The 23,868-nt window shown below is 37.1% G+C and overlaps 1 protein-coding gene across 1 annotated transcript in view; it reads left to right on the top strand.

Moving 5' to 3' along the window:
* The first annotated feature begins 211 nt into the window (after positions 1 to 211).
* The window catches only part of LOC119878439 (MAM and LDL-receptor class A domain-containing protein 1-like), a 38,151-nt gene continuing 14,494 nt past the window's right edge, over positions 212 to 23,868 (top strand). Inside the window, exons 1-2 of the mRNA XM_038589064.1 lie at positions 212 to 233; positions 2,559 to 2,804. Coding sequence (XP_038444992.1) covers positions 212 to 233; positions 2,559 to 2,804 — 268 coding nt within the window. The remainder of the gene's footprint in view (positions 234 to 2,558; positions 2,805 to 23,868) is intronic.

Below are 23,868 nucleotides of genomic sequence, written 5' to 3'. Positions count from 1 at the left end.
GAGACCCGGGATCGAATCCCACATCAGGCTCCCGGTGCATGGAGCCTGCTTCTCCCTCTGCCTGTGTCTCTGCCTCTCTCTCTCTCACTGTGTGCCTATCATAAATAAAAAAAAAAAAAAAAAAAAATTAAAAAAAAAAAAAAAATCCCAGAATCACTTAAAGATATACACCCTCCCTTAGTAGCTGATTTCTTTGGACAAAACAACAGACATGGAAAATAATTTGGAAATAGGTAAATAACATTAGTCGATAATTTTGATTATTGCTTGATATTTAGCAAAAAGGTGTTTTATGGGTAGGATACATGATAGCAGTAAAATTGTCTTTATTAATGTGAAGGGTTTTCTGTTCAAAATTAATATTATGTAATATTTAAATTATTGTCTTTTTAAATTATGTAGCTATTATGTTTTAGAACTTAAAAATTATGATTATTCCAAAATATGAGCTGTATTGATTCTGTAATATATTGGGATTTGTAATGTGATTCCATTTAGAAACATGTTCAAATTATTTTCTTATTTGCTTTAAAAGGATTAAATATAAGCTTGATTCAGTCTCTTTGGAGAAAAGTATCTCAAGAACCAGTTTTGTTTTTACTCCCCAAATAAACTGGAATTGACGGAATCAATACAAATGCCTACTTGTGTAAAATTAAATGATCTAGTAATTTCACAGGTTTTCAACAGTCCCATGAGAAATAATTCATCTGGTGGTCAACACCACCATTTCTCTTCCTTGGTGGTCTCGTCTTGTGATAGTTGACCTGGATCACTGCTCTTCTTTTCAAGTCAATAGATTTAAAAAATAGTTCAGAAGATAATAGACCTGGGTGCAAATTGTACCTCTGCTATCAAAAAATCATCAAGTCATTTAACATCTATAATCCTCATTTATCTTTCATCTATGAATGGAGGTTAATGTAAATGATCTCCATTTCTAGGTAGCTCAGGAATGCTTTAATGTTCTGATTCTGAGTCAAGCTCTGTGATTGAAACATTAAAGGTCTTTTGCCTTACCCCCAATCTGCTAAAACTGAACTGGGCAGCTAAATAAAAATAGTTTAATCCCACGCTGCAAGAAAAGAAAATGTTAGCAATTAACCCAGACAAGAAAGTTTTGTTAGAGGCAGAATGCATGGTTGAAACTTATTTTCAAAAGCTTTGCAAGTGTAAAGGGCATTTAATTAGGCAATTTTGAACAAGCAGTCCAGAAACAGCTTAACACACAAAATGGCTAGAAGCTTCCAGAACACTAGTCTTCTCCCCCAGTGGTTTCTACGTGACATCACATCCATCTCCTCCCACTTCTTCCCTCTTAGCCTTCTATTTTCTAAAATGTGGGACTGACGGAGGACATGAAAGCTTCTTTGTAAAATCTTTGAAGATTTTAATCAGCAGGAGATTTTAGCTTCCAGAACACCTTCCCAACTTACTTCTCAGCTCTAATCCACACCAATCCTCAGCCACCAGACAACCCCAGGCCATAGAAGCTCAAGTAGAAGTAAAATAGGGAGGCATTATTGGTTCCTCTACCTACCAGATAGGAAAGACAGGAAGGAAGAAAGTCTCAGATACCATAGTGTCACAGAGCCTGGGAAGTGGATATTCCAAGATGGATCTTCAAATGACTTTTCTACTGAAATATTGTTACCCTGGTGCTATGCCCTATTGTAATATTAGAGCAGGATAACAATTATACCCTAAATGTGAATATGGAACTGCTTTGTCATATCCAGAGCACTGTATTTCACTTCTCCGTTTATTTGACTCATATTTTTTAGTCACCTACTAATGGCCAGGCACTGTTCTAGATGCTGAGAATATCAACAGTAGTCTCTTCAATGAGCTTAGCTAATTAAGCCAAGTCTCATAGCTGAGAAGTATCAACACCAGGATTCAAACTCAGGTCTTCAAAAACATTGCCCTTTATTTTAAGCTTTGTGGGAAAAAATATTTATTGTTGACATTGCTATGTAGGCAAATTGGTTCTAAAATTCTAAATGATTGACAGATATATGTGCATTTTGAAGGAAAAAATCTGTTAGAAAGTTGAATATTACTTATATATTCATACCCCTGATTTTGAAGAAGTACCATGTATCTATTTGGTTTCTGATAAATCTTGAAATGTGTGGGTGGTAATGGAATAGACTTCCAAATACAACATAATACATAAGCTCTGAGTACCCTAAAGATTTTGTTTCAGGATAAAAAATTGAAAGCCTCACTTTGGCTTTCAGATCTAATTTATATCCTTGAACTTACAGGAAATGCTGTATGTGAGGAGACTTGGGATACTTTCCTAGATCAGTAACATGATACTTGATTTTTTTTTCATTTTGAGTAATCCTCGTGAGTGATCTATTGGGCAAAACCCTGGAGGGGACCAGGAGAGAAGGATAGGAGTCAGATAACTCACATTCCTAAGAACACCATGTTTCTTTATGTGTTAAAGTGAATCTACTCTTACTAGCTTTTAAGCTAAGTAAGGATGTCATGTAGCTTCAGATGTGTTAGTAGTATTTCCTCATCTTCATTTGTTTTCTGTCTTCTAGGTATCTGTCCCCCTGGCTTTCGAGAATGTCAGAACGGCAAATGTTATAAACCAGAGCAAAGCTGTAATTTTGTAGATGACTGTGGAGATGAGACTGATGAAAATGAATGTGGTACCTCCTGTACTTTTGAGAGAGGCTGGTGTGGCTGGCAAAACTCCTTGGTTGAAAACTTTGATTGGGCTTTGGGAGTTGGCTCTCATCAAACCCTAAGACCTCCCAAAGACCACACACTTGGAAACAAAAAAGGTAGGTTATGAGTCTTTTACAGCATCTCTAGAGAGATTACTCTGGTACCATGGCAAGCGAGGCAAACATTTGGTGAGCGTATTTGTCTCCTGGGGCTGCCATCACAAAGTACCAGAGATGTAAGCCACAGGCATTGTTGCACAGTTCTGGAAGCTAGAAGTGTGCGATTAAGGTGTCAGCACAACTGGTTCCTTTTGAGGGCTGTGAGGGGAAATCACCAATTCTTTGCTTCTCTCTTAGCTGCTGTAGACTCACACGTTACTTGGCTTGTAGGTGGCATTCTCATGTGTCTTTACATTGTCTTCCCTCTGTGCACGTCTGTCTCTGTGTCTGAATTTATCCTTTTCATTACGACACATTCTTAGTATGGATTGAGGCCTGCCCTGATGACTTCATTCTAATTTGGTCATCCATAAAGGGCCTATTTTGAAATAAGATAACGTTCACAGGGGAATGGAATTGGGACTCCATCATCTTTGGGGGAGTGGGGGATGCGGGGATGCAATTCGACACATAACGGGGGAGTTACCAAATTTTAATATCATTCTATTAATTGTAGATAGATGATAATTTATGCTGCCATCGGGCACTTTTCCTAAATGACATAATTTATAATTAATAACCCAAAATTCTATCACTCATGTGATCATTCGTATGTCATATAGTTTTTCAGATTCTCAAATTTCTCATCTGCAAATGGAAAGAATCAAGTTTTCCCTGTGTCCCAAACAAGGATTAGAGAAATGGGATGATATGTGTGAAGGAAGGTAGTTGGGAAGCTGCAGAGGTGCTGTGCTGATGTGACTGTAAGGTCACACATGTCAGAAGTGTTGGGAATGCCTCAGTTTTGCCATGAGTAAATGAGGTCAAGTCTCAGACTCAATGGTCAAGGGATGTCAGTAAAGAAGGGACCTCGAATTCCTGGAAGCTATAGAATAGGAAAGATGGTGTCTAAGTGTGGAAACTCCATGGGCTTATGATGAAACAGAGCCCTCCAGGAGCCCAAACTAACCACACCAGAGAAAGAAAGGTCTGAGCCCCGTGCAAACACTCAGCTCTACGTACATAAAAGTATTTGGATACACAAATGTAAAACAATATCTTTTTTTAAGATGTATTTATTTATTCATGAGAGACACAGAGCAAGAGAGAGACAGAGGCAGAAGCAGAGGGAGAAGCAGGCTCCCTGCAGGTAGCCCAATACGGGACTCCATCCCCATAAGCCAAAGGCAGACACTCAACCGCTGAGCCACCCAGGCATCCCAAAACTCAATATCCTTCATGGTACATAATAAGATTCTCAGCATTTTACTTGTGCATTCCGTAGGTGACTGAATTTGTGAAAGTACACCATAATTCCTTTATATATTTTTTGTAGATAGTATCTTTGCATTGTTTTACAAGTGGGTAGTTTAGGGGGTCCATGAAATGATTTCTATAACTATTTTGTTGATTCAGTGGCATAAATATCCTGTCACATCGGTTAATCTGCATTCTGTGAAGTACTTTGCTCAAAGCACAGACAGTGCTTTGAAATTGTTCTGTCAGTGAGCTAGAAGCAAGGCTATTGGGTTTTCTTTCTGTTTCAAATGGAAATGCCTTTGGCAGCTCATAGCCTATGAAATATACTTAAAAACCCTAAGTAAGATGGAGGAGCTAAAATGATCCCCTCATTCTTGTTCGTGCCCTGTCTGAATGCCGTCCTTGTTCCTAGGACACTTCTTGTATCTGGAGGCTACTCCATTGGGTCTTCGGGGTGAAGAAGCACACCTCAAGAGTGCTGTGTGGCAAGAATCCAGCACTGCCTGCACCCTAAGCTTCTGGTATTTCCTATCTGCAAAAGCCACGGGGTCCATTCAGTCCTCATTAGGGTAGGATCTTTGCCTGTGATTCCTCTGGGCTTATCAAAGTGCCCTACAGGCCGTCCATGGCCAAAGGGAGTTTTTACAGTTCTGCTACCTTGGCCAGAAGAAGCTTCCTTTCATCTGGGATGGGAGCTTCTACTTGTGGTTCACATGTTCTGTGGGGGTTGATAAGCAGGGCATGGGAACTAGCTTTGAGCTCAACATCATACCCTGTGATTATGACTGAATCCCAGAGACTCCTTTTATGATAACATGTAGTCTAAGACTCATAAATTTCTTCTTGCTGTTTTGACGTTTCCTTCCCTATCCTTCTCAGAAAAAAAAAAAAAAAGATTATTTGTACATCTGAAGGGAGAGTGACTTTCCATTTTAACTTCTGTTTGAGCAATCATTAAGGGAACTAATATTAGACATTTTGGTTCTAACCACACCATGCAAAGGACCGAACTGCTCCGGAGAATGATCAAGGTGTGATTACATTGAACTGCTTATTAACTATGACACAACAATGCATTTTCTTAGTGATGATTCATTGGATGTTTCTGTCAGGGCTTTAATTTAGTATAACAAAGTGACAGTGTTCAGGGAGCAAAATAACAACGTATATATTAATATTAATAAGACCTGATTCATATACCTTTACTCTTTGGCAAGTTAAAACAGCAGCAAAAACGAGATGAGTGTGCATGCACGTGTGTGTGTGTGTGTGTGTGTGTGTGTTCATTTGAGAAATTTAGTTAGAATTCTGAGAGAGCTGGCTTTAAAAACATGCTCTAGAGGCCACTGCTGTTTTGTCACACATGAGCTTTGCTGAAGTACCCTAGCACTGTTGGAGAACGCCTGACTAGAATACTGAAGGGCTCTCTTTCGGAATAGGTGATGGCTGAATAGTCTGCATTTTATCCAAAAACCGAGTTAACTGTATATTTTAGGGTTATTCGATAATCAGAAATGCCTACCTAATAAAACACGTGCAGCAAATACCACTGTGATTTATGCTTGCATATAAATGTAGGAGCTTAAATATAATGCTTAAAGTTTGCACAAGAGTGTTCTGCAAGTACATTGCCGCATGTGACACCTGGCTACACAGGGAAGGATTTCTCAGGTGAAAGATTTTGCTCTGCCTTGTGGACTTTGCTTTAGTATTTGTTTCCCTCACATTCACCTTAGTCTCTCTTCTATCATAGTAACAAACTTTATATTACTAATAAAATGTATAATTAAACTATTGTGAGAGAGAAGTCTTCCTGTCAAGTCATGTTGAACTCCTATGATTCCTCCGATTGATTCCTATAGATATTTAACAGTATTTTTAAAAAACTATCTTTCTGCTATGTTTTTTTAAAACCCAGTAACACTTTTTTTTTTAAGAAAAAAAAACATGATTATCTTCATTTAGTGATATTTATTGCAAAAGAGAAATCTTTCATCGTGTATATTATATTCAGGAATTTTAGAGCAATCGTTTTATTTTGGTAATTAATATAATACATATTTTTGATCATCATTACAAAGTACTTCTTAGGCTTCTCTCTTTGTGGAACCATGCTGGATTTTAACCTGCTCATTAATTTGAAAGCATCCTAGCCAGATGGCAGACATGATAGGAGCAAGAATTCTGCCCTTTATTTATTTATTTCTTTACTTCTTGTCTTTTGAAATGGTCTCAATTTATGCAGGTGTTGCCTCTGGCTCAGTCTCCTCTGTCTCTTCTCAGGAATATTTCCTTCTGTGTTTCCCTCTTTTGCCTCCATACCAAACCCAACACAATCGGGTAGATTGAGCTTTTTGCAAAACTTTCCTTGACCAATTTTGCCCACCATGATTACTCCTCAGAATAATAAGCTGTGTCCTTCACAGCTCCAAAAAATTCTTCTTTTTCACTAAATGTTCAATTATACTTATTCTGTTTCAACAGGCAGGTCATAAAATCTTGAGAGCAAGACCTTGAAATTTTAGGCTTTTTGTCCTTCTGGGCTCTTCAGAGAAGGGCCTGCAGAAGAGGAGTGGTGCTAGGCCAAAGCACCTCTTTTGGGGACAGTCGAAGGAGTGACTGTTATGGGTTACCTGCACAAAAGTAAAATCTAGTCTGGGAATTGAGGGTAGTTCAAGATGATGGTGTAGGAATACCCTAAATGCAACTCTTTCCTTAGACACAACAAATTTCTAGCTATACATGTAATAATTTTCCTCTGTAAACAAACAAGGAAAGCCCCCTCCCCCCATGAGAACTAGATGACTAGCCTTTCCACAGTAAGAGACAAAAAAGACACTTTGCAAAGGATAGGAGAGGAAGAGACATGGCCTCCCTGGGCCCTGTCTCAGATGCAATAACCCCACAATAGGGACCAAAAGAATCATAGAATTATAAGGAACATATATCCCACTCTAAAAGGGCTCATCTGCAAATGCATTCACATGGAGATCTAGCACAAGAGGAATAGACTTGAAAGCACCTAAACCATAAGAAGGGAGATGCACTAATTTTAAAATGACTGCCAGAGGGTCAGGAACCTGTGAGGACATTATCCAGGGATGGAAGTGCTGGTGTGTCCATTTTTGCCACTCATCCTAACTTCCTGACGATAGAACAAATGTGTGCCATCTTTGGTGCCCTCCCTCTAGCTAACACATGAAGGTCATGGTCTGCTCTCCCTGCCACATAACGAGGCTGGGGGAAGCTCCCCACATTTCATTCACTCTGTGCATTATCGGAGCTGCATCAAGACCAGGTGAGTGACAGAGCCCATCTCCCTCATGTAGCAGCCAAGCCACAAGCAGGTCAGATGAGCACCCTGAACTCTACCTATCTGGTGCATAAATGGAGTGGGCAAGTGGTGGGAGCCCTGATCTCCCTGCACAGCAACTGTGGCTCTATCAGAGCCAGCAGACTTACTCAAACCATACCGCAGATGCCCATAGAGTGCCTGGTTCTGGTGGCCAGGGGAGGTTGTGCTTCTGGCTCACATGGAAAAACTCCTACATAAGACTACTCTCTCAAGATGAAGGAAGGTAGCCATTTCACCCAATACATACAGAGAAACAGAGAGAGGCAAAATGAGGAGACAGAGGAATATATCCAAACAGCAAGGAAACTCCTCAGAGAAAGACCTTAATGAAACTGAGATAAGCAACACACTTAATAAAGAATTCATAGTAATGGCCATAAAGAGGCTCACAGATCTCAGGAGAAGAATGGATGAACACAGCAAGAACTTCTGCAGGGAGTTAGGAACTAGATGAAAATACCAAAGAGAAGTTAAATCTGAACTGAGAAACGCACTGTAGGGGTTCAACAGCAGAACGGATGGAATAGAAACGTGAATCAGTAAAACAGAAGCAAATCCATGGAAAACACCCAATCACAGCAGGAAAATGAAAGCAAAAAAGAGTTTTTAAAAAGACAAAATGCCTTAAGGGACCACTGGGACAGTATCAAGCAGAATAACATTTTCATTATAGGAGTCACGGGAGGAGAGAGAGAGAAAGGGCCAGGAAAATTCTCAAAGAAATAATGGCAGAAAACTTACCTAATTCAGGGAAGGGAATAAATATTCAAGTCCAGAAAGCCCAGAGAGTTTCAAATAAGGTGAATCCAGTGATGCCTGGGTGGCTCAGTTGGATGAGTGAGCAGCTCTTGGTTTTGTCTCAGGTCGTGATCTTGTGGGTTATAGGATTGAGCCCTCACGTTGGGCTCCGCACTCAGTGGGCGGGTTGCTTGAAGATTCTTTCCCTCTCACCTTCCTCCTGCTCTCTTTCTCTCCCCCCATAAATAAATAAATAAATCTTTTTTAAAAAGAGAAAAGATGAATCCAAAGAGAAACACACCAAGGAACACTATAATTAAAATAGTAAAAATTAATAATAAAGAGAAGATACTGAAAGCAAGAGAAAAGCAACACGCTGTATAAAAGGGAGCCATTATAACTCTATCAGAAGGTTTCTCAGCAGGAAATTTATAGGTCAGAAGGGCATGCATGGCATAATATATTCAAAGTTCTGAAAGGGAAGAACTCCCAACCAAGAATTCTCTACCTGGCAAGTCTGTCATTCAGAATTGAAGAAGAGATTAAGAGTTTTCCAGGAAGCAGAAGCTAAAGGGGTTCATCACCACTGAACCCAACCATACAAAAAATGTAAAGAATGCTTTTCTAAGCTAAAAAGAAAAGGTACTAATTACTAGTAAGAAAACTAAAGAAAAAAATGAGAGAAAACTAAGAAAACAAATGAGAGTTAAAAATCTAACCGGAAGGACAAGTAATCAAGGTAGTGAGTGGATCAACAACTTATAAAACAAATATGAAGGGTAAAAGACAAAGGTAGTACAATAAAACTACCGCAATGAGTTAAGGGATAAATAAAATAAAAAATATGTTAAATGTGTTATCAACAATATAAAAATGCAGAAGAGAGGAGTACAAATATAAAACTTTGGGATACATTCAAAATTAACTTACTGTCAACTTAAAGGAGACAGTTATATACATGTTATATGTGAACCAGACCATAACCACAAAGAAGAAAGCTTATAGTTAAGAACACAAAAGTAAAAGACAAAGCAATCTAAATATAAAGAAAACAAACACGAAGTAACAAACCAAGAAAGGAACAGAGAAGGACAACAATAACAGTGAGGAAACAATTAACAAGATGACAGTAAGTACATACCTAGAAATAGTGACTTTAAGTGTAAGGGAACTATCCTTCAATCAAAAGACATGGGATGGCTAAATGGATAAGGAAAACAAGACTCTTCTATAGGCTGCCTTATCCAAACCTCAATGAGGTATCACCTCACACCTATCAGAATGGCTATTATCAAAAACACAAGACATAAGTGTTGGTGAGGATGTGGGAACCCTCCTACACTGTTGGTGGGAATGCAAACTGGTTCAGCCACTGTGGAAATCAGTATAAAATTTTCCTCAAAAATTTTTCAAAAATAAAACTACCGTGTGATCCAGCAATTCCACTTATGGGTATTTATACAAAGAAAACAAAAACACTAATTGGAAAATATATATGCATGCCTGTGTTTCCTGCAGCATTATTTACTATAGCCAAGTCATGGAAGTAACCCTAAGTGTCCATTGAGATAAATGTTAAAGAAGATGTGATATACAAAAGAATATTGTTCAACTGTAAAAAAAAAAAAAAAGAATGAAATCTTACCATTTGCAACAACACAGATACACTTTAAAGGCATTGTGTTAAGTGAGTAAATCAGAAAAAGACAACTACCATATGCTTTCACTTATGTGTAGAATCTAAAAAAAAAAAGCAAACAAACAAAACAGAAAGATACAGACGACAAACTAGTGGTTGCCAGAGGGGAGAGGGTCAGGGGACAGTTGGAATAGGTAAAGGGGATTAAGAGTTACAAACTTCCAGTTATAAAATAAGTAATTTATGGGCATGCAATGTACAGTCTATGGAATATAGTCAATAACATTGCAATAATTTTTTATACTAACAGGTAGTAACCAGACCTCTCCAGGCGATCATTTCATAATATGCAAAAATATTGAATCGCTATGCTATACACCCGAGACTAATATAATATTCCACGTCAATTATAATTCAATAAAAAGTCTGATCTGAAAAATTTGTATTCTGAGATACATACATGCAATCAGATGCAAAAGCTATGCAACCATTGAGCAATAATTCAATATCAATGTTGTTGGAAAGGGTAGTTCTGATTATACATCACAACCACAGTAGTGGATGCATTCATTGAACATCAAATATTTAACATTTATTGAACATAATACTTAATACTATTTTATGTAATTAATTCTTAGCACAACCCTCTGAGTTAAAATGCAAGTTCCATTTTACTGAAGGATGGGTAAAGGGAGCTTCATAGAAACGTCTACCTAACTAGTCACTGACAGGCTGGGACTTTGAATCTAGGTATATTTACATCCAAAACTTACATTTTTACCCTCACCTTTATTCCCGAGAGTTTTTCACTGATACTAATGAGTTCTGCTTTTATAATGAAACACAGATTCTGTTTTAGAGAGATCTATTTTCATTGGCTCAAATCATGGAATAATTTTCTTTTTTAGGAAAACAAAATGAGTAATAGTTCCTAGCATGCATATTTGTGACTCTTAAACTACTCTTGTATTAAAGGAGTTAATTTAGGGAAGTATCAGGATAGCAAAACTATTTGTTTAGGAAACATTTAGTAAAGAGCTGTACAATTTTCCATATTCTATATATTATATTTTTATTCTATATTGCTTGCCTACAGTCACATGAGAATTAGTTTTCACTAAAGTGATGTATCTGGAACAAATGTAATCTTTTTTGTCTTAAGGTGATGAGTGAATTACGCAAAAAAGTATGGAAAAAGTATTTCATTGAGAAATTATTTTTTTCTTTCCTTTGAATTTCCTTTAGTTATATATGTAGAAACACACAAAATAAAATGAAGTGACTTTTTCAAGAGAAATAACTTTTTAAAACATAACTAATTTTTTAAATAACATTGGACAATTTACCATATAGGAGGATAGATCTGTCACTCATTTCTTGGACCAAACCACATTGCGAGTAGGATTTAGTCGATGGTAACTGGTTATGTCTTCATTTATGATGAGTCAATGAAAACTCAGAGGGACTAAATATTAAGTCAAAGGTTGTAAGTAAGTGGATGAGCTAGGACTTTAACTCAGGTGATTAAAAATTAAGCTTAGAATGTTACACAATCGGTTTTGTTTCTGTCTTTCTATAGAGGAAAATCAGATGTTGATAATTTAAATTACATTGCCAGGTCTTTTTCTGATTTAGTAATTCTTTTTTTCAAAAAATTTTACTCATTCTTGATAACATGTCTCCTTTTACTTATATTTACTTACCTTTTACTCATTTACATCCAGCATTAAATTTCTTGTGAAGTGTAAATGTATTGCTTTTCAGATCATCTAAGATTTAAAACAAAAAATGAACCAAGTGCTCAGAGGTAGAACAAAGCTGTGTTACATAAAAGTCAACTTGTTTTTACAAATATATTTAATTTTACCTGTTTTTCTGGCTACTTGTTTTCTGATCGGGTTAATTATGGATGAGTTATATGTAGATTTTAATGGTCAAAAAATAATTTGAGAGGGGTTTTTAAATGTACCTGTGTTTGACAGTTTGTTTTCATAGGTAAAAGTCTGTTTAACCTCATCAGGAAACAAAAGACTTTTGCATCTTTTCAGCCAGCCATTTGAATAAATGCAGGAACACCTGCTACCTGAAGAGTATTATTATGTTTTGGAACTACTCCATCTGTAATAAACTGTTGAGATTTTAATCAAGATGACTGTGTGCTGTAGGGAATTTTGACTGAAGGCATTCAGGGCTGTTACACTGTTATGATAGAAAAAAATAATATATTCAAGCCAGAAGTGGAGAAAAATAATGTATTTCAGGAGCGTCCTCCTGATTATAGCAACCTAGTTATGCTGAAAGACCATTGCTCAATTAGTTCATTGTTTTATCTTGCTTAGTGGTTCAGAGAATTTTAGAGCAGATGGGGTCACCTGTAATTTGTTTAAACTATTCATTGAGAGATAAAGGGGCTAAGATTATGAGGTTATATTTCTTGCCCCGGCTCACATGGTGTTTTAAGAACAAGAATATGAGTCCAGTTTTTTCTGACTTCTAATTTAGAGCTCTGATATTTATCTATCTGGAAATTCTATCTGAAGATCATATTAAGTATGGAAATACAGATTTTGTTCAATAGGCTGTGAAAAATGTCAAATCAACAAACGAAAGGCCAGATCCCTTTGCCTACTTAGAAGACTGGTTGTTCTGGGTCTGCTTTTACCCTGAAGCTAGTGAACAGTGAGCCTCAGTTTTGTGTAAGGGTTAATCGACAAAGCAAACATTCTCCATCCTTCCTAACTCACGACTATGCCACCCCTGACACATATGCTCACCACAGTCCTACTCTGAGAAGATTTACAACTAATTGCTAACACTACAGGTGTCTAACTATTGGAGTGTGTCAGAAACATTTTCGGATTTAGGCGTATTTTGATCTGTCCAGACTACCAAACGTCTGATACTATTTTAGTCATCTTGGCATTTTATTCATTATTTCAGAGAAAGGAATATAGAAAACATGGATAGAGAAGATAGATAATCAGGATATAGAAAGCTGATTTTTTTCAAAGACTGTCTTGTAGATTTTAGATTGTAAATTGATTAAACTAAATCTTTAGTGCCAGAACTTCACTTGCTTTTCCAGAATTGCTTCAGCATGTTAGCAATTCAATTTACATAATTTTGTCTATATTATATTATTGACCTGGACCAGATTGAGAGAGAAAACAGTTTGATTTTGGCATTTTAAGCTATAGCACACAAGTAGCAACTTGTGTTTTATTAAATTAGTTGTCACAGGCTCACAGTGCCCTGATTTATATAAAATCAATGTTCCTTTTTATCATCTTGGGGAGTGTGGCAATATTTGTTCAAGGCATAGTTTTGACTGAGATTTTTCTGAAGTTCTTTCTACCCCCCCGCCCCCGCCATGATTTACCTCTTTCAGATGTCTTGAATGCTACCCACTATGGCTTCTGAGAAGCCGGTGCCTCTGGAGTCCCTTGTGTCATGAAGAGAGAATTTCTGTTAAGATGCTAACAATTTTAATTGAATTTAATTTTAATTGATTTAGTTTCTCTTTTAACAGAATGATATGGCCAATTCTAAAGAATATAACTTTCATACCATTTTTGCTATTTTCCTTTCATTTCTTGTCCCACAACTGTTGCTACTCTTGTGATCGATTTCCAGTTACAAACTGGTTCCTTTTTTCCCATATGATGTGCTAATTCTTTTGCACTTGTTAAGTCTCTTAATCTTCAGAATAAATTTACAAGATATCGATATTTTATCCTAATTTTTCAGGCCACAGAATTGAGACCCAGGTTATATAAATTGTAATAGTATAATCAGCATTAAAAACCAATTCTAACTCCGAAATCCATCCTCTAAACCATTGCATTCAACTTCTGCTATTAGAACTTAAAACGTTCTCGTATCCAGGAAACAGTAATATTAGTGATGATCAGTGCTTTCTAGGGGCTCTGATCCACATATGTTAGAAAGGGGAAGTGATTACTTTGTGTTAAGCAATTATTATAGTTTCGTTTGTTTTCTAACTTAGCTTGTCAACAGCTGGTAACAGTAATTATGTTTATCTAAACCATTCTGCCTCACATCTACCATAATTCAAAAATTTCAAAATCATATTTAATAGCATTTTAAAGTTAGTGAGGAAAGAATGAATTAGAAACCATGTAATTTGATTTTTGTAAGAGCAAAGCTAGCTAGATAAAATCTCTTAATTATATTATTTTTTGTTCAGGGTCTTCCTCTCTCTTGGCTTTTTAAACTTGGTCAATAACAATTTTTCCCTCTGAAGATAGAGACATTGTAAATTAAAAGCAGAATTCTTCACAGTCACCAGTTCTCTTTTTAAAAAAGATTTTTTTATTTTTATTTTTAGAGACAGAGTGCACACATGTGGGGGGACGGGGAGAGGGAGAGGATCTTCAGGAGTCTCCATGCCGAGCATAGAGTCACATGTAGGGCTTGATCCCAAGACCCTGAGATCATGACCTGAGCAGAAACCAAGAGTTGGACACTTAACCAACTGAGCCACCCAGGCTCACAGCAACCAGTGGTTCTTAATCATGTGTGTTATGTATCTCTGTGTGTCACAAATCTCTTTGGCAGTCTGATGAACTTCTTAATAATACTGTTTTATTTTTTTAATAATAAATTTATTTTTTATTGGTGTTCAATTTGCCAACATACAGAATAACACCCAGTGCTCATCCCGTCAAGTGCCCCCCTCAGTGCCCGTCACCCATTCACCCCCAATAATACTGCTTTAAATATATGAAACAAAATACTAGAATTACAAAGGAAACAATACCAATTATTAAAATATTTTTAAATCCCAAATTTTGACTTAGTAAATTAGTAAATTAGTAAATGTATATTAAGTGACAAGGTCTGAAGGAGAATGGAATAAACACAAATGACTGATAAGCATAAGTGACATTCTTGAGATATTTTCAGTTCTACAAAGTGATATTAAAGCTTTTTTTTATCATTGGTGAGAGAGTCACAGGTACTACTATTACCATGATGTATTGCTTGCATTCATGATTAAAGAAAACACCAAATTTTAGTTGAGGTTACCAAAAATAAAGATGTATTTCCCTCATCCATGTTACACTCTCTTGAAAACCAGTACCTCATATATAAGAAGCCTTGAAAAGTTTTCATTGTGTTCAGCATTTACATTTATTTGTTAAGAAAAATCAGTGTGTCTTCAGTTTCCAGTAACTGAAGCACAAAGACACTGAAGATAGCATTCTATCTGAACCAAGTTCAGAACAGGTGAATTGTACATAGACGTAGGTGACACCACAGCAAAGAACTGGTTCAGCAGGCTAGGTATCAGGTTCACAGCCAGGTACAAGCAGCCATTTACGGGCTTGCTGCTGGGGGATTAATATATTGAGATTTTTCACCCAGATTATGAGTTGTTTTTTTCAAAAGTCAGAAGTAGCTAGTACTATAAAATAGGGGAGAAGGCAGAGAAGAGAAACTGTTGGAATTTACCTAGTTTAAGATGTCATTAGCTAGGGATCCCTGGGTGGCGCAGCGGTTTAGCGCCTGCCTTTGGCCCAGGGCGCGATCCTGGAGACCTGGGATCGAGTCCCACGTCGGACTCCCGGTGCATGGAGCCTGCTTCTCCCTCTGCCTGTGTCTCTGCCTCTCTCTCTCTCTCTGTGTGACTATCATAAATAAATAAAAATTAAAAAAAAAAACTAAAATCAAAAAAAAAAAAAAAAAAAAAAGATGTCATTAGCTAGTTGCTTCACAGGTTTACTGTTCATTTGTTTACAGAAAAGTCATAGGTTGCAATTGTGTACAGAGTTGCCTCCTGTAGGAATCCCATGTGCCAGTTAATTTCACTTGTTTGTTTCCTGCTAATGTTCGCTTTTTAACTGTTTCAAACAAATTTCTCATGGGAAAACAGTCCTTTGTTCTCTCACTACATTTCTTTCTTTCCTTCTTTCTTTTTTTAAAAGGACATTGCCTGAAAAATCACAATAGTCCTCAGCACATGGTGGTAAATCTTTTGGAATTCACAGGTTCTCATCAGTTAATTTTTTTTTTAATTTTTATTTATTTAAATAAAAATTAAGTGAGAGAGAGAGAGAGGCAGAGACACAGGCAGAGGGAGAAGCAGGCTCCATGCACCGGGAGCCCGATGTGGGATTCGATCCCGGGTCTCCAGGATCGCGCCCTGGGCCAAAGGCAGGCGCTAAACCGCTGCGCCACCCAGGGATCCCTCATCAGTTAATTTTTAATGCCTGCTCTGTTAATTTTCTATGCAGCCTGTAACATAGGCTTCTATCAATATAAGTTGGAATTGCTTATCTGTGGGTTGATTATTCTAACCGAAATCACATCTCTGACTCAGAGGCTGCTACAAGATTGGCGATCTGTGTTTACTAATTATAGATCACAGTTAGCAATCTTTGCTCTATAAGAGATGAATATATCACATGCTCCTATTTGTACTCTTTGGTGAATTTCAGCTAAAACAAATGTTTAAAACCTATTCTTTAACAATGAAGAAATATTTAGGCCCAAATTCACATTTTCCAGATGAGTTCATCTCTTTACATCTTCTAAAGAGGCCAGGAATATTTTCCATTAATGTGTGAGTTGTTTCAACAAAGGCCCTCGGCGAGTTCTGCTGGGATTCCGCTTCTGTGGATAGCATTATGTGACACATAAATTAAAAAAAAAATCTGGGCACTTTAGGGTATACTGTGCACTAATTTATACAGTCTATTGCTAACTAACCATTTCTTTATTGGACTACAACTTTCCTTTGCAAATACTGAGTTCTGTCTCAGTCCCTACTCTGTCCAGGCCTTACTTCTAATTCATGCACTCAAACAAATCTTTGCTGAGCTTCTACTAAATATACTCCTAGCTGACATGAAGCTTGTGAGTTTGAAGTGGAATTAACTGTTTGCAAAAGGCAGCTGTATGCCAGTCAGTCTTTCTACCAGAAGCGGCCAATGCTCTCCCATTAGTCCTTGGGTGTTCTTCAGTATTTAATTGTCCTCTTTCTGAAATTATCCTCTTTCTGAGAAGTGACTTATGACTTCCTGTACTGTATTCTTGGAATGGAACCTTTCCAAGCCTGCACCCTCCCTGAGTGGCTTTGTATCCCATACCCCTGGGGCTTTTTTCATGGTCCTACTACCCTGCTGGATGACTCTGTGCATAAAGCTCTGTTTTCCAATGACTAGGAAGCTTTAATGATGAGCAGAGACTGCATCTGCCTTGTTTACTGTCCTATTTCTAGCTGTAGCAGAGTGCCTAGCATATAGTAGTTACTTTAATTGCATGAGTGAAAGGACAAGCAGTGCATAATTACATGCCAGTTACCTACAAAAAGCATTTAATATTCTAGGAATTCAAAAATTATCTAGGAATTCAAAAGCTATCACATGTTTATGTACTGAGAGTGTTGGGAGGAAATAAGAAAAAATTGAACTGGATTTTGAGAGTTAAGGATTTGGATAAATAGAGCAAAGAAGAGAGGGTATTTCAAATGAGAAAACAGAAACATAGGGAAGCATAAGATGCAATCAAAAGACCTTGAATTTACCAATTATCAGTAACTAAAGATATAATATTAAGGAAAAGTAATAAAGTAAGCATTAATTTAACTCTTCAGTTTATATCTGATACTGCAAAGTAACTGTTATTCAACACAATATTGCTTACATTTATTTTTATAGTTGTCAGTTGTTTCTGATGTGTTATCTTTACCTTTTGTCCTTTTTTGGGGGAATACTCTATTTTATCCATGTTTTTAATTTTTACTGAAGTATAAATGATATACAAGATAATATTAAGGTATATATCATAGTGATTTGATATTTTTACATGTTACAAAATGATCCCCATGATAAATCTGCTTGTCATCTCCCACTATGTGAAGTTAATACAATACTATTGACTATATTCCCTATGTAGTACATTACATCCCCATGACTTATTTCTTTTATAACTGGAAGTTTGTGGCATTTAATCCACTTCACCACATTTACCTGTTTCCCCCATCAACTCGTATCCCCTCTGGTAGCCTATAGTTTGTTTCTTGTACCTATGAGTCTGCTTGTTTTGTGTTGTGTTTTTAGAGTTCACATATAAGAGAAATCATAAAGTTTTTCTCTTCTTCTGTCTGACATATTTCACTTAGTGTAATAGCACTGATCTAAGTCCATCCATGTTGTTGCAAATGGAAAGATGTCATTCATTTTTGTGGTTGAGTAATATTCTGTTGGATATACCTACCACATCTTCTTTCTTCATTCATCTATCACTGGACCATTAGGCTGCTTCCACATCTTGGCTGTTGTAAATAATGTTGCAGTAAACCTAGGGTGCATATATTTCTTCAAATTGGTGTGTTCATTTTCTTTGGATAAATAAGTGAAATTGCTGGATCATATGATAATTCTAAATTTAATTTTTTGAAGAACCTCTAAAATGTTTTCCATAGTGGCTGCACCAATATACATTCCTCCCAACAGTGCGTTGGAATTCCCTTTTCTTCACAGACTCCAACACTTGCTGTTTTTGTATTTTTGAAAGTTAATCTGGCTGGAGTGATTTGCATTTTTCCCTGATGTTGAGTGACGTTGAGCACCTTTCCATATGCCTGTTAGCTATGTTTGTCTTCTTTGGGAAGATGTCTATTGAAGTTCTCTACTCGTTTTTAAATCAGATTGCTTTTTAAATATTCAGTTGTATAAATTCTTTCTGTATTTTGGATGCTAACTCCTTATTGAATATATGATGTGCAAATATCTCCCCCCATTTGGTAGGTTGCCTTTTTGTTTTGTTGATGGTTTCCTTCACTGTGCAAAAGATTTTTACTTTGATGTAATTTCATTTGTTTGTGTTAACCTTCGTTCTCCTTCCCTGAGGAGGCTGGTCCAAAAAAATGTTGCTAAGATGAATGTCAAAAGTTTATCGCCTGCATTTTCTTCTAGGAGTTTTATGGTTTCAGGTCCTACATTCAGGTCTTTAGTCCATTTTGAATTTATTTTTTGTATATGGTAGTAAGATAGTGGTTAAATTTCATTCTTCTACATGTGGCTGTCCAATTTTCCCAAAATTATTTCCTGAAGAGAATGTCTTCTCCATTGTGTGTTCTTGCCTCCTTTGTCATAGATTAATTGACCATAAATATGTGGATTTATTTCCAGGGTCTCTATTTCATTGACCTAAGGGTTTTTGTGTCAGTACCATACTGTTTTGATTACTATAGTTTGAAATTAGGGACCATTATGCCTCCAGCTTTGTTCTGTGTCAAGATTATTTTGGCTATTTTGAGTCTTTCATGGTTTCATACAAATTTTAAGGATTCTTTGTTCTAGTTATGTGCAGAGTGTCACCAGTATATTGATGGGAATTGTATTGAATCTGTAGATTCCTTTGAGTAGCATAGACATTGTAACAATATTAATTCTTCCAATCCTTCCAATCCATAGCACAGTATATCTTTCCATTTATTTGTGTTGTCCTCAGTTTCTTTTTTCAGTATTTTATAGTTTTAAGGATACAAGTTTTTCACCTCCTTGATTAAATTTATCCCTAAGCTTTTTTTTTATTTTGATGCAGTTGTAAATGAGATTGCATCATTAATTTCTTTTTCTCATAGTTACTAGTGTAGGGAAGAAACACAATGAATTTCTCCGTATGCTAATTTTGTATCCTATAACTTTATGAAATTCACTTATTAGCTCTAATAATTTTTTGGAGTCCTTAGGGCTTTCTATATATAGTGTAATGCCATCTGCAAATAACGACAGTTTTACTTCTTCATTTTCAATTTTTCTGCGTTTTTTTAATTATCTAATTGCTATGGCTAGGACTTTTAATACCATATTGAATGAAAGTGACAAGGTTGGGCATCCTTGTCTTGTTTCTGATCTTTGAGGAAAACCTTCAGTTTTCACCACTGAGTATAATGTTAACTGTGGGTTTGACATATATGGCCTTTATTACGTTGAGATATATTTCTTTTATACACACTTTGTTGAGACTTTTTTTTATCATAAATGGAAGTTGAATTTTATGATATGCTTTTTCTACACCTGTTGAGAAAAATCATATGATGTTTATTCTTCATTTTGTTGATGTGGGTACATCATGTTGATTTGTGAGTGTCGAACCATTCTTCCATCCCTGAAATAAATCCCATTTGATTATAATGCATTCTCCTTTTAACGTGTGTTGAATTAGGTTTGCTAATATTTTGTTGAGGGTTTTCATATCTGTGTTCATCAGAGACTCTGGCATGTGATTTTCTTTTTGTGTGATGTCTTTGGATTTGATATCAGGGCAGTGCTAGCCACTTAAAATGAATTTGGAAGCCTTCCTTTCTCTTCAGTTCTTTTTAGGGGGAGAGGAATAATTTGAGAGTTATAGGGCTTTAACTATTTGGTATAACCATCAGTGAAGCTGTCCAGTCCTTGTTTTGGGGAGTTTTTATTCCTAATTCATTTTCATTATTCATCATTGACCACTAAGATCTTATTTAAAACAAATAATTTTGAAGATTTTATTTATTTGAGAGAGAGAGAGAGAGAGAGAGAGAGAGAGAGACCACACAAACAGAGGGAGAAAGAGGGAGAGAAAAAGCAGGCTCCCTGCTGAGGAGGGAGCTGGATATTGGTTTCATACCCAGTACCCTGGAATCCTGACCTGAGCTGAAGGCAGATGTTTAATTGACTGAGCCACCCAGGCATCCCTATAATTGACCTACTAAGGTCTTCTGTATCTTCATGATTCAGTGTTGGAAGATTGTGCATTTTTAGGAATTTATCCTTTTTTTTCTAGGTCTTCCAGTATGGTTATGTATAATTGTTTCTGGCCATCTCTTATAGTGTTTTTGTATTTTGTGGTGTCACGTGTAACATCCTCTACATTTCTTTTTTATTTTCTTCAATCTTTTTTTTTTAATTTATGATAGTCACAGAGAGAGAGAGAGAGAGAGAGAGAGAGAGAGAGGCAGAGACACAGGCAGATGGAGAAGCAGGCTCCATGCACCAGGAGCCTGACGTGGGATTCGATCCCGGGTCTCCAGGATCGCGCCCCGGGCCAAAGGCAGGCGCCAAACCGCTGCGCCACCCAGGGATCCCAAGATTTTATTTATTTATTCATGAGAGACACAAGCAGAGGGTGAAGCAGGCTCCACGCAGGGAGCCCGATGTGGGACTCGATCCTGGGTCTCTAGGATCATGCCCTGAGCCAAAGGCAGGTGGAAAACCACTGAGCCGCTTGGCCTGCCCTTCCTCTACATTTCTGGTTGTATTTGTGCCCTCTTTCTTTTTGAGGATTATGGCTAGTTTATAGGCTTTGTTTATCCTTTCAAAGAACCAGGTCTTGGTTTTATTGATCTTGTCTATTGTGCATATCGATTTTGTTTGTTTGCTTGTTTCTACTTTTTTTTTGTTGTTGTTCTTGTTGTTTTGTTTTGGTGGTTTTTTTTTTTTAAGTCTCTAGTTCATTTACTTTTTCTATGATCTTTTTTCTTTTTTTTCCTTTTTTATTTTTTTATTTTTTTTCTTTTTTTAAATAATAAATTTATTTTTTATTGGTGTTCAATTTGCCAACATACAGAATAAAACCCAGTGCTCATCCCGTCAAGTGCCCCCCTCAGTGCCCGTCACCCATTCACCCCCACCCCCCGCCATCCTCCCCTTCCACCACCCCTAGTTCATTTCCCAGAGTTAGGAGTCTTCATGTTCTGCCTCCCTTTCTGATATTTCCTACCCATTTCTTCTCCTTTCCCTTCTATTCACTTTCAGTATTATTTATATTCCCCAAATGAATGAGACCATATAATGTTTGTCCTTCTCCGATTGACTTATTTCACTCAGCATAATACCCTCCAGTTCCATCCACGTTGAAGCAAACGGTGGGTATTTGTCATTTCTAATGGCTGAGTAATATTCCATTGTATACATAGACCACATCTTCTTTATCCATTCATCTTTCAATGGACACCGAGGCTCCTTCCACAGTTAGGCTATTGTGGACATTGCTGCTAGAAACATCGGGGTGCAGGTGTCCCGGCCTTTCATTGCATCTGTACCCTTGGGGTAAATCCCCAGCAGTGCAATTGCTGGGTCGTAGGGCAGGTCTATTTTTAACTCTTTGAGGAACCTCCACACAGTTTTCCAGAGTGGCTGCACCATTTCACATTCCCACCAACAGTGCAAGAGGGTTCCCTTTTCTCTACATCCTCTCCATCATTTGTGGTTTCCTGTCTTGTTAATTTTCCCCATCGTCACTGGTGTGAGGTGGTATCTCATTGTGGTTTTGATTTGTATTTCCCTGATGGCAAGTGATGCACAGCATTTTCTCATGTGCGTGTTAGCCATGTCTATGTCTTCCTCTGTGAGATTTCTCTTCATGTTTTTTGCCCATTTCATGATTGGATTGTTTGTTTCTTTGGTGTTGAGTTTAATAAGTTCTTTATAGATCTTGGAAATTAGTCCTTCATCTGATACGTCATTTGCAAATATCTTCTCCCATTCTGTAGGTTGTCTTTTAGTTTTTTTTACTGTATCCTTTGCTGTGCAAAAGCTTCTTATCTTGATGAAATCCCAATAGTTCATTTTTTGCTTTTGTTTCTTTTGCCTTTGTGGATGTATCTTGCAAGATGTTACTGTGGCCAAGTTCAAAACGGGTGTTGCCTGTGTTCTCCTCTAGGATTTTGATGGAATCTTGTCTCACATTTAGATCTTTCAACCATTTGGGTTTATCTTTGTGTATGGTGAAAGAGAGTGGTCTAGTTTCATTCTACTGCATATGGATGTCCAATTTTCCCAGCACCATTTATTGAAGAGACTGTCTTTCTTCCAGTGGATAGTCTTTCCTCCTTTGTCGAACGATAGTTGACCATAAAGTTGAGTGTCCACTTCTGGGTTCTCTATTCTGTTCCCCTGATCTATGTGTCTGTTTTTGTGCCAATACCACACTGTCTTGATGACCACAGCTTTGTAGTACAACCTGAAATCTGGCATTGTGATGCCCCCAGATATGGTTTTCTTTTTTAAAATTCCCCTGGCTTTTCGGGGTCTTTTCTGATTCCACACAAATTGTAAAATAATTTACTCTAACTCTCTGAAGAAAGTCCATGGTATTTTGATAGGGATTGCATTAAATGTGTAAATTGCCCTAGGTAACATTGACATTTTCACAATATTAATTCTGCCAATCCATGAGCATGGAATATTTTTCCATCTCTTTGTGTCTTCCTCAATTTCTTTCAGAAGTGTTCTATAGTTTTTAGGGTGTTGTTAGGTGTAGATCCTTTACCTCTTTGGTGAGGTTTATTCCTAGGTATCTTATGCTTTTGGTTGCAATTGTAAATGGGATGGACTCCTTAATTTCCCTTTCTTCAGTCTCATTGTTAGTGTATAGAAACGTCACTGACTTCTGGGAATTGATTTTGTATCCTGCCACGCTGCCAAATTGCTGTATGAGTTCTAGCAATCTTGGGGTGGAGGCTTTTGGGGTTTCTATGTAGAGTATCATGTCATCGGTGAAGAGGGAGTGTTTGACTTCTTCTTTGCCAATCTGAATGCCTTTAATATCTTTTTGTTGTCTGATTGCTGAGGCTAGGACTTCCAGTACTATCTTGAATAGCAGTGGTGAGCGTGGTCATCCTGTCTTGGTCCTGATCTTAGGGGAAAGGCTCCCAGTGATTCCCCATTGAGAATTATATTTGCTGTGTGCTTTTCGTAGATGCTTATTGAGGAATGTTCCCTCTCTCACAACACTCTGAAGTGTTTTGATCAGGAATGGCCGCTGTGTTTTGTAAAATGCTTTCACTGCATCTAATGAGAGGATCATACGGTTCTTGGCTTTTCTCTTGCTGATATGATAAATCACATTGATTGTTTTATGAGTGTTGTACTAGCCTTGTGTCCCGGGAATAAATCCTACTTGGTCATGGTGAATAATTTTCTTAAGGTACTGCTGGATCCTATTGGCTAGTATCTTGTTGAGAATTTTTGCATCCATGTTCATCAGGGATATTGGTCTGTAATTCTCCTTTTTGGTGG

Source organism: Canis lupus, unplaced genomic scaffold (assembly GCF_011100685.1).
Source record: "Canis lupus familiaris isolate Mischka breed German Shepherd unplaced genomic scaffold, alternate assembly UU_Cfam_GSD_1.0 chrUn_S1626H1817, whole genome shotgun sequence".
NCBI classification, from domain to species: Eukaryota; Metazoa; Chordata; class Mammalia; order Carnivora; family Canidae; genus Canis; species Canis lupus.
This window is presented reverse-complemented; position numbering and strand designations above follow the sequence as displayed.